At 36.3% G+C, this 12,416-nt stretch overlaps 1 protein-coding gene across 1 annotated transcript; it reads right to left on the bottom strand.

The window, feature by feature from the left end:
* Positions 1–1,257: 1,257 nt before the first annotated feature.
* LOC133047269 (olfactory receptor 52N1) lies at positions 1,258–2,211 on the bottom strand. The gene has a single exon (XM_061130771.1). The coding sequence runs from the start codon at positions 2,209–2,211 to the stop codon at positions 1,258–1,260; it is 954 nt and encodes a 317-aa protein (XP_060986754.1).
* Between the last annotated feature and the right edge of the window lie 10,205 nt (positions 2,212–12,416).

Here is a 12,416-nt window from a genome sequence, read left to right as displayed (position 1 = left end):
TTGCTCAAATTCATGTCCATTGAGTTGGTAACACCATCTTACCATCTATTGTCCCCTTCTCCTCCTTCTTCTGTCCCAGTCAAGAAAATGGAAATGAAGATGTGGTTATGAGTTAAAATAAAGGGTGTTCAAGATAAAAGTTTTGATTTTTGTTTCTTATGATTATCTTAATTATGTTGTTAGATATAATTTATATAAAAGCACATATATTTACACCAAATTTAGCATACTTTTGAGAGAAAAGAAGTAAGCCATAGACAGCATAGGAGGCAAGGAAGAAAATGTTTCACAGTTTAGGGAGTTGGGTGAAGACAATCAAGACATATTATTTTAAATAAGTATTTTATTAAAGCATAATAAGCGTGCAAAAAAGAGCATACACCATAAGTGTACAGCTTCATGAAAATTCACCAAGTCCTTGTAATTACCATTTATGTCAAGAGCTAAAGCCTTGACAGCACCTCAGAATCACCCTCTCATATCCAATCCAATCATAACCTATACCCTTGTTCTCTAAGTTAAATATCATCTTGATTTCTAACACCACAAATGAGTTTTGCCTGCTGGTGAACTTCATATAAATAAAATCATAAATATGTATGAGTTTGTTTCTTTCACTTGACAGTTTATTTGAACAGACCACAATTATTTATTTATTCAGCTGGATGTTAATGGACATAGCTTCTAGGTATCGAATACACTGCACCTTACACATTTTACAAGTTTTCTGGTGAACATATGTATGCATTGCTGGATACGCAGCTGACAAACTTAGTAAAGAAAACATCAGATAGGGACTTGGAAAATAAGAATAAACTCCAAATGGTGTTGGAAGGAGATGCTGAGGTAAATAAAAGCACAGGCATTGATGAATGCACCTTATGTTTGCCAGGAACTTAAATTTTTTAAATGTTTAGTTCCAATTCTTATGATCCAACACTGTAACTCAAAGTTTTGTCGATTGTCATTCAGGAGCAAAATGTCAGTCTATGAAAATTAGATAAATTGAACTTTGAAGTCCCCTGTGAATAAAAGAGGCTTTGGAGAACATGAAATTTTAGAAGAAAGGGTCTTTGCTTACATGCACATAGTGGTGCCCTTTTAAGAGAAGTTTAAATATAAAAATCACAGCAAATATTTCCTATGACCAGATATTTGCTTTCATTTGGAGGACTCCCCATTGGCTAAAAAATGTAGTCCTCATTGACCTCGGGCTGACTAAGAGAACTTCTCAGAAGACTCTAATTAAATGTTATGCTAAGGATTGTCCTTTCCTTGAAGTAAGAACCTAGTGATACATGTTCGTATCTGCTTGGTTTTTATCCCATACACAATAGGATTCATTGTAGGAGGCATAAGTAGATAGAGATTAGCCATAATAATATGTATGTGTGGAGGAATGGAGCGTCCCCCAAAACGATGTGTAAAGAAGGTGAAGAAGGCTGGGACATAGGTAATGACGATGGCAAAGATGTGTGCAGTGCAGGTGCTGAAGGCCTTCTGCCGAGCCTCTGCTGAGGACAGGCTGACCACTGCCCGGAGGATCATGGTGTAGGAGACTGTGATGCACAGGATGTCAAAGCCCCCAATCAAGAGGGCAACCATCAAACCATAGATGGCATTGACCTTAACATTGCCACAGGATATCTTGGCCACAGACATGTGGTCACAGTAGGTATGTGGTATGACATTGCCCCTGCAGTACGGCAAGCGTTTGGTGAGGAAAGTGAAGGGGATAACAAGCATTACACCTCTAAGAAAAGTGAGGAGCCCAGCCTTGGCAATGACTGAACTAGTGAGAATAGTGGCATAGCGCAAGGGGTAGCAGATGGCCACAAAGCGGTCCAGGGCCATGAGCATGAGCACCCCAGACTCCATCCCTGTGAAGGTGTGCACAAAGAACATCTGGGCCAGGCAGGCCTTAAAATCAATCTCCTTGAGATTGAACCACAATATGCAGAGAGTGTTGGGAAGCGTGCTGGTGCACATGAGAACATCTGTGAAGGAAAGAAGGGCTAGGAAGATGTACATTGGTCTGTGTAAGGCTTCTTCAGAGTAGATGAGATACATAAGGCCAAAGTTCCCTGTGACTGCAATGCTATACATGGTACACAGAGGGAAGGAGACCCACAAATGCACTTCTTCCAATCCAGGGATGCCATTTAGGATGAATGAGACTGGAGTTAGGCTAGTGCCATTCAGAAATGACATACTGGCTGTTGGAAGTTCATGATACACCGGTTATAAAATTGCTCTGTAGGCAGAAAAAGTAAGATCAGAGATGAACTGACAAGTAAGATTTTCTTTATCATAGTTGATAATTTGTCTTTCTTGTAGATCAATCACATGTACATTCTCTTATGTTGAATACGTGATGTTACACTCTCATTATGTGATGTTACACTCTGATCCTTCCTCAGTGATCAGTGCAAAGAAATAAGGAAAACAATAGAATGGAAAAGACTAGAGATCTCTTTAAGAAAATTAGAGACACCAAGGGACTATTTCATGCAAAGATGGGCACAATAAGGGGCAGAAATTGTATGGACCTAACAGAAGCAGAAGATATTAAGAACAGGTGGCAAGAATACCCAGAAGAACTATCAACAAAAAAGATCGTCATGAGCCAGATAACCACGATGGTGTGATCACTCACCTAGAGTCAGACATCCTGGAATGCAAAGTCAAGTGGGCCTTAGGAAGCATCACTATGAATAAAGCTAATGGAGGTGAAGGAAAATTCCAGCTGAGCTATTTCAAAGCCTAAAAGATGATGCTGTGAAAGTGCTGCACTCGATGTGCCAGCAAATTTGAAATACTCAGCAGTGACCACAGGACTGGAAAAGGTCAGTTTTCATTCCAATCCCAAAGAAAGACAATGCCAAAGAATGCTCCAACTACCACACAATTGCACTCATCTCACACGCTAGTAAAGTAATGTTCAAAATTCTCCAAGCCAGGCTTCAACAGTACATGAACCGTTAACTTCCAGATGTTCAAGCTGAATTTAGAAAAGACAGAGGCACCAGAGATCAAATTACCAACATCCATTGGATCATCAAAAAAGCAAGAGAGTTCCGGAAAAACCTCTGCTTTTGACAATGTCAGAGCCTTTGACTGTGTGGATCACAACAAACTGTGGAAAATTCTTAAAGAGAGGGGAATACCAGACCACCTGACCTGCCTCCTGATCTCCTCTGTATGCAGGTCAAGAAGCAACAGTTAGAACTGGACATGGAACAACAGACTGGTTCCAAATCAGGAAAGGAGTACGTCAAGGCTGTATATTATCACCCTGCTTGTTTAACTTATATGCAGAGTACATCATGCAAAATTCCAGGCTGGATGAAGTACACACTGGAATCAAGATTTTTGGGAGAAATATCAATAACCTCAGATATGCAGATGACACCACCCTCATGGCAGAAGATGAAGAATTGAAGAGTCTCTTGATGAAAGTGAAAGAGGAGAGTGAAAAAGTTGGCTTAAAACTCAATATTCAGAACACTAAGATCATGGCATCCTGACTGATGCTGAAGCTGAAACTCCAATACTTTGCCACGTGATGCAAAGAACTGACTCACTGTAAAAGACCCTGATGTTGGGAAAGATTGAAGGTGGGAGGAGGAGGGAATGACAGAGGATGAAATGGTTGGATGGCATCACTGACTTGATGGACATGAGTTTGAGTAAGCTCTGGGAGTTGGTAATGGACAGGGAGGCCTAGCATGCTGTAGTCCATGGGGTTGGAAAGATTTGGACACGGCTTAGCAACTGAACTGAAATGAACTGGACACTCTCACTGTGTCATGCCTTAAGCATTAGACATTGACCAGATGAACTGATTGAATCTAGTTGATGTGCAGGATCTGGATGTGTCTTTTTAAAAAGATCATATAGTTCACTCTCTAGGCTGAAGTTGACCTCTAACTAAACAACAGGATGATCAAGGATTGATTAAATATTTTCTATGTTACAGTTGGTCATCATCTTAATCAAAGATGCCTATTCCATTCTGAAATTTTATCACTCTTCAATGGCTCCTGTGGGCTCCATTTTCAAAGTCAACCAGTCTAATCTAGGGGGGCATACTGACAATGCTACTAACCTAGTTTTAGCTCAAATCCCCTGCTTTGTGTTCTCAGGAAATCTAAATGCAGAAAACTATAAGTCATCCCCTGTGCCAAAAGCTTTCTTTAAGCAAAATTATAGAATGATCTTAAAGGTAAAAAATAATAAAAAATCCTCTTTCTAACCATCAAAGGGCCACCCTTTAATTTCTTGAGTCAATATCAAAAGAAATAGATAGTGAAGAATCATTGGAAACACAATAACTTATGGGAAATTAATATTATTTTTCTAGGATTATGATCTCTTCTAATGGACTGCATAGCCTAATCTGATAAGAACTGAGGATCCATCACTGTAAACTAACACAATTGACATTTCCTTTAGACAATAGTTGGAGAAGGGAATGGCTACCCACTCCAGTACTCTTGCCTGGAGAATCCCCATGGACAGAAGAGCCTGGTTGGCTGCAGCCCACAGGGTTGCGAAGAGTCAGACATGACTGAGTGACTTTCACTTTTGCTTTACAACATAGTACTGTATTTCCTATCCTGATCACCATCCCAGAGAATTATAGAATCAATATCTCTCAGTCTATGCTAGCTCCAAAATTAAATTTTCATAGTATAAAGGAGATTCTCAATACATTTTTCAAGCCATAGGGAAAAAAAGCTGTGGGAAAAATAAGGACTGACAAAATGGTTCTGAGTAGTAAGAAGGAAAATATTTGTTGTGATAGTGTAGTGTGAAGAAATAACAACACAGTCATGACCATAGAATGTATGCAAATTAAATGCACAAGTCTGAAGAAGCAGGTTAAGTTGGGCTGGAGTGTGCTGACTTAGGGGGAAAATGTACAAGTAGTTTGATAAGGGAGGAAGTCCAAAAGAGAGGACTATTGGAGAAAAAATAATAATCTCTTTGAATAACAATTATCAATACTCAGATTTATAATATTTCCTGTGTATATAAGAGGTAACTCACCTGCCACTTCAGCGACATCTCTGTTGAAAATTTAAGGTTGGGAAAAATTGGTTCTCCTTTCCTCATATGTGTCTTTTACAAAAATTTTATATCTTTAGTTTTTAAGAGACAAAGTCTGAGTAGACGAAATCTAGGGCCTCTTCGAATTGAGAAACAATTCAAATATCATAAGTGTGATGTGAACTTGAGGCAATTCTCTAAACTGAAAAATAGATGAGAGACAGAGAACATATGAAATAAGGCCATCATTTCTCTTTTCCTTTTCCACACAATTGTGTAAATTATTTTTTTTTCACAGAAATGCTGTTTTTAGTTTTTCACAGCCAGTGGGATGTATCACTTCTCTAGAAGACTCCTCACAAGGATTATTCAGTATGAACCACAAGATTTAAGTATAAAAGCATATTTTATCCAACATGAAAATGGAGCATACAAGCCAGTATGCAGAAGCAGACTTACAATATGGTCCATCATGCCCTTTTGAAACTTAAGAGAATAATCCTATTTGACAACTCTCTCCTTTTTCCTTTCCTCTCATTATCATAATCAGTACCCACACCTTTAAAAAGCAAAATGCACCCTCAGTTCAGAAATCTGCTTACCCTGAAAGCTGCTGGAATTCTTCAAGAAATTGAAAATATATCTACAAATGAAGTCATATTCATGTCTACATGATGGACTGGGCTTGCAGGAGAAATGTAAGACCTGTATCAAGACCATGAGGAGGTAGATGGAGAAGGGAATATTTCTATTTTCTATTTGGTGCATGTGGTATATGTATATGATATTACCTGAAGTTGAAGAGCTGGAAAAATTTGTTACTATCTCGTTCTACTATCGTCTCAGAGGAATAGTTATTTTCCATGTACGTGTATTTAAGTTATCTATAAAAAAAACTTAGAAATCAGATATAGCTGGGTCCTAAGGACCCTGGCTCAGCAATTGGGAATTGCTTTAGGAATTATTTTGTCTCAAATCATAGTCTAGGACTCCTGGTATAATTTTTTTTATAAGTAAAACAGAGAATATGTAGCTCTGAGATCTTTTAAACTTTTAGAATTAAATCCTTGGGGGGGACTGACCTGTTCTCCACATTTTTCAAATCTTAGCACAAAGTCATGCACAAAATCATACTGAAAAAATATTTTTGAAGAATAATTAAATAATGTTGGTATATAAGCAACTTAGTTTTATATGTGATTTTGTATATGTTAGTGTCCCTAATGAAGGTGTTTATTAAATAGTTTTGTATAGATTATTTTGGATTATCTAGATACATACCATCTCACTGTATATGAAGAATATTTTGCTTCTCCCTTTGTTTTTTTGTTTGTTTGTTTGGTTTCTGTTGCTCAGTTGTGTCTGACTCAGTGACCCGATGAACTGTAGCATGCCAGGCTCCTCTGTCTATACATACTATACTATACTATACTATACATACTAGTTTGGACCTCTTAATCCCTATCTTGCCCTTTCCCCCCACCACCTCTTTTGTCATGAAAGCCAATAGTTTGTTCTCTATATCTGTGAGTCTGTTTCTGTTATGCTGTATTTATTCTTTTGTTTTATTTCGTAGATTCCACATAAAAGTGATAACATACATGTTTCATCTTTCTTTGTCTGAGTTATTAAGTACAATATCCTCCAGATCCATCCATGTTATGGCAAAAAGCAAAAAAGCAAAGTCTCATTTTTGATGGCTGAGTATTAACCTATACACCTCACACTTTATTTATGCATTTATCTGTTGATAGACACTTGGATATTCCACATATTTAATGCATTTAATTATATACTCACACACATGTATACAAAATAAACTCTTTCAGAGAAACAATTTGCAACACTTCCAAAGTTGTTTAATGAAGCCACAGAGCCTCAATATTAAAACCTTAACAACTTATTATAAGGAAGACAATTTAGAGACCAGTGTACCTTATGAATGCAGACGTAAAAATCTCAAATGAGATACTAATATTAAAAATTGAACCTTGCAATACATGAAAAGGAAAGTTATATATAGCACAGTGGAGTTTATCCCAGAAATAAGAGACTTAATTAGTGTTTGAACATTAATCAATGTTGTTCTTGATATTACAAAGTAAAGTAAAAACCCATTATCTTTAGATTAATTATATCATTTAAAATTTGAAACATGATTTTGAGATATATACTATTATTATAATGATATAGAGATTAAATAGGTTTGATACCAATAGGAGTTTATAGGTGATAATGAACAACATAATTCATAGAGCCATTAAATGAAATAGAAGGATTTAAGTTCAGGAGGGCTTCCCCAGTGACTCAGAGGTAAAGAATCCACCTGTGATAAAGAAGACACAGGAGACCCAGGTTTGATCCCTGGGTCGGGAAGATCCCCTGGAAGAGGACATGGAAACCCACTTCAGTATTCTTGCCTGGAGAATCCGTTGGACAGAAGATCCTGGCAGGTACAATCCATAGAGTCTCAAGGAGTCGGACACAACTGAAGCAACAAAGCATGCGCATCAATCACCAAAGACTTATTCACACTGCATTGCACTGAATTTTACACATCAGCTTTCTGCCTGCTACTGTGTCATAACTATTTTGATCCTTACTATTATTCCTACAAAAATCACCTTATATGTTCTTTATATCAGGGAACCTTTTCCTAACAGGATCTGAGGAGAACCTTTTGAAAATTTTTCATGTTTATTAAGTGGTAGTTTGGACTAAGCTTAACTCAGAGAGGGTTTCTCAAAGGAAGGAACAGAATATTAACATAAATTTTTGACCTTTTCATATTCATTTAATCTCATTTACTTAATATTACATATTTTCAGTTATATGATGAGAAAAACCAAAGAATTTTCTAATTTCCTCTTATCAATTCGACCTCTTGTCCGTTTCTTCACTTGTATGTGCCGAGCCACGTCATGCTAGGACCACGTCGCTTCAGTCATGTCCAGCTCGGTGCAACCCCATGGACTGTAGACTGTAGCCTGCCGGGCTCTTCTGGCCATGGGACTCTCCAGGCAAGAATACTGGAGTGCATTGCCATGCCCTCTTTCAGGGGATCTTCCCAACCCAGGAATTGAACTTCCATCACTTAAGTCTTCTGCATTGGCAGGTGGGTTCTTTACCAGTAGCACCCCCTGGGAAGCCCACTTCACTTTCATATTCACTCATAAACATAGAAGAATTATCTTTACTAGACATCTTGGCACGCACTATCATACCCTGTCAACTGTTGTACAAACTATAAACCACATGTAGAAAAACAGGCTTCATTTAAACTTTCATGCCTATACATTATTTATTTCATAAGCATATAATATGTTAAAATACATGCATAATATTTATAAGTACACATACTTGCTTAATATAGTTTTAACCAGAAAAAGCAAAACAGACTTTAAGCAGATATGTTTACATTCAGGATTTTCTTCCTTGAAGAATTACTTTGCAGAGCTTAGGAACTAAGGAGTATACATGCCATCTGATAGATTATTATTATTTTATTTAAATACTACTTTACTTAATGCAATCAATATTGTAACTCAGCATATATCAAAGGAAGGTTTGCTTCTAGACTTTTCATGTATCATAGCTATCTGTTCTGGAATGAAGCCATGCTTCACGAGATCTCTTATAATTGAAAACTTTCACTCTGGCCAGATCTGTGGTGAGAGTTTTTTTTTTTTTTTTTTTTTTTTAACGTGGTTTAAAAAGTGAACTTTTTCACTGCCAACCAAAAATGTCAATTTATGTGTGTCTGCCTCTTGTCGCTTCCTGTTCTAGAAGAAAGGTATACTGTTGTGCCAGATTACTCCCTGTTTTCACCCTCCATTAGCCTGCACTTACTTCTACAAACCCCAGGTATGATATTAAATTGTGGTCATGTTGTACTCTGCTACATATACCCAGAAATTCCTTCACTGTTGGGAGAATTTCAGTCTTCTGTGATTCCTTAGATTTGATCAAGATCTACTAAATGATATTGAAACTTTAAAGCATGTTGTAGTGAGGTAGAGAGGAGCAGGAATGAAAAGAATGCATTTAAAGAGGGCGGGAGGTGAAGGGGGTGATAGAGGATAAGATGGTTGGAAGGCATGACCGACTCATTGGACATCAGTTTGAGCAAGCTCTAGGAGATGGTGAAGGACAGGGAAGCCTGGAGTGGTGCATGCAGTCCATGGGATCTCAAAGAGTTGGACACGACTTGACAACTGAACAAGACTGTAGTGTTTCAAATGAACATACAACCTTAGTACATAAAATAAGTTTTAACAAGTCTTTATCCCATAAAATTCTGAAATTGTTCACTCAATATTTTTGAGAAAGCTTTGAACCCCATAAGTGCTATGTAGATAAAGCTATAAACAAAATTATGAAGCTGGAATTGAATCACTCTAGGAAATCAGATATATTAATAAATCCAGATTTATACTTTAATGAATATCAGGTACAGTCCATACACTCCACCAGAGAAAAGTTGTTAAAATTTAAAGGTAGTTATTAAGATTTTCCCCTCTTCTCAAATATTTTCTAAATGTAGATCTAGTTTCAACAAAGCTAAATTTACCTCCTTTCTCATTAGAGACCTGTGGGAACATTTCTCTGGGAACCTACAAATTTTTTCCTTTTGCTTGGAAAAGGGAAGTGTTTTATAGCGGCTTTCTAAACTAATGCAGCACAATATTACTGAGCAATTTTTAAATAGAGATTTAGAAACATCTGGCAAACCACCCAAACTCAGAGTGAGATTGGGTGACTCAAGAAAAAATACATAAGAAGCACAGATATCGCTAAATAGGGGGGATTTGAATCAGAGGGTAGGCAAATAAGGAAGACTAAATTCTCTCTATATATTTGAAGCCAAAGGCATTTGCAAATAATCATGAAGATAAAGCAAAATGTGGGGAGAATTAAAAATAATTTAGGTACTGGAGGAAAAAGACTGTATGATGATAATATAACAAGGACCAAAGAGATAATATTACATGTAAGCATATTTCTGTACAATAATAAGAAAACTCCTCTGTTCTCCATAACTGTAAGACTGTTACTGAGAAAGTGGGAAGTCTTTGCCAAAAAAATTAATTAGTGCAAGAGTTGGAAGGAATTCCAGTGACCATCTATCCCAACTTCCTGACAATGACATTCATGAACTGTCTAATTCTCCTTTTGATTGAATACATCTGATGACAGTTATCCTGTTATCTAACTAAAATTTAAATCAACTTGAATGACCAATATTACCAAACTCAAGTCTAATTTCTTATAACTTTTCCCATTCAACATATGTATGACTTTCTGTTTGTGCTCAGTTATGTCCGACTCTTTGTGATCTCTTGGACTATAGTCCACCAGGCTCCTCTGTCCATGGAATTTTCCAGGCAAGAATACTGGAGTGAATTGCCATTTCCGACTCCAGAGGCTCTTCCAACCCAGGGATCAAACCCGGGTCTCTTGCATCTCCTGCAGGCGGATTCTTTACCACTGCACTTCCTGCAAAACCCATGTATGCCCCTAGGGTGTGTAAGTATAATACACAAGGCATTTATTAGCAAGGGTCTGAGGGTTGTAACTTTAAACTGTGAAGTAAGGAAAAGCTTTAGATTGGCATTGACGGTAACCAGAGATCTGGAATTATGAAGGGTATATGCTGATATCGCCTGAGAAAGAACTGAGCACGCAATGAAAATGAAAACTGGAAATGCCCCAGGTTGTGCACATTTGTTGAACTTGAGAAACCTCCAGTAAGTAAGTATGGATGGATTGAAGGAATATAAGTAATGAGAGATACATTCAGAAATTTAAAGGGGTCCTAATTGTGTAGGATTTTGTAAATAAAATAAGGATGTTGGCTTTTGATCTGAAATATAAAGATACTGAAGGTTTAAGGGATAACTAGAGATGAATTTACTTACATGCATTTCACAAAACAAAATAATGGTAATGATACTAATAATAATTGTAGTGGTACAATATATTTTGCTGATAACGTTCCAGGTTGTGGTAAAAATCTCCATGGTTTTACTCTCCTGAACAGTAAAAAATCTACAGTTGATAAAATTGCTTTTAAAAGTTTTCAGTTTTAACTTGCTCCTATTTTCTGGAAAGCTTTGCTTTTATCTTTTTTATGTATTGATATAATTTATTCAACATTATTTTACAATTTTTCCACTGATTAAAGACAGATACTTACATAGAAACCCCTAGACAAAATCTCAAAGACAGAGCAAGAGAAAAAGAGAATGGTAGCGATCAAAATTAGAACTTTTAACATCTATTATATGGGGGAGATTAAAATATAATATATATAATAATCCTTAATGAAAGAAAATATATAATAGATAGCTGATTTAGTGAATGAATCAATTTTATAATCTAATACAAACTTAAGCAAGAGTTTTAAAAAATATAGCAAAAATATTTTTGCAAAAATATTTTAAAAGATCCTGAAGTCTGATGATTTTAATCAAAAGCTTTCAAGCTATATCCATGTCTCAGAACACAGAAGAGAGGTGGAAAGCTAACTAAATTGATTAATAAATATTTTACCCTATTAAACATCATTCTTCATATTTATTAAGGGCTAAAAATAATAAATACAAAAATTTAAGTATGATTATTTATACATATATATTTCTTCTTTACCTACTCAGAGATTTAAGAGAATCAATAGAATCCACAAGAATTATCAATAGTTATAGATTAAAATATCACTGTTAAATGTCAAAAGAAAATCTTTCACATTTATCAAGAAGAAACAATTAGACAATTAATGGAAAATGCATATTGTTGTGCAATGTACATTGCAATTTATTATGTAATTTTAAGCCTGCCAAATTTTTGTCCCTGATTATTCTAACTTGGAATATCCAGACTTGTAGATAATGTTCACCTCATAATATATGTGTGCCATGAGTAAAGTAAATTCTCACACAATTTAAATTACTATAATCCAGTGGACATACCTGGAAGGACTTTTTGGAAGAAGGGAAATTATATGAGAAGTTGATAGAATAGGTGTTATTAAAGCAGGGTCCATTATCCGGAAACTGATCAATGGGACAGAAGCAAGTACTAGTGAATGGTCTGGCAATATCGCTGGGAACATACAGAAAGAGCTTACAGTATGAAAGTAAGAAAGACCAGGTCTTTGCTATGCTTGCACTATGCATTCTTTTGATTCAGTAACAGACTCAAGACCCCTCAGCAGGATCAAACAACACAGTCTGGGTGTAAAAAGCTAATTTTCACCAAAATGTATTATTTATGTTGTGAAAAATACTCATTCGCCTTTTGCCTCTGACTGAAAACAATCTACTACTGTCTCTTGTACAGGACATATTCATTAGAACCAAAAGTAA

This window comes from Dama dama, chromosome 1, assembly GCF_033118175.1.
Source record: "Dama dama isolate Ldn47 chromosome 1, ASM3311817v1, whole genome shotgun sequence".
In the NCBI taxonomy this organism is placed as follows: domain Eukaryota; kingdom Metazoa; phylum Chordata; class Mammalia; order Artiodactyla; family Cervidae; genus Dama; species Dama dama.
The sequence above is the reverse complement of the archived record's forward strand: the minus strand, read 5'-3'. Positions and strand labels throughout refer to the sequence as shown.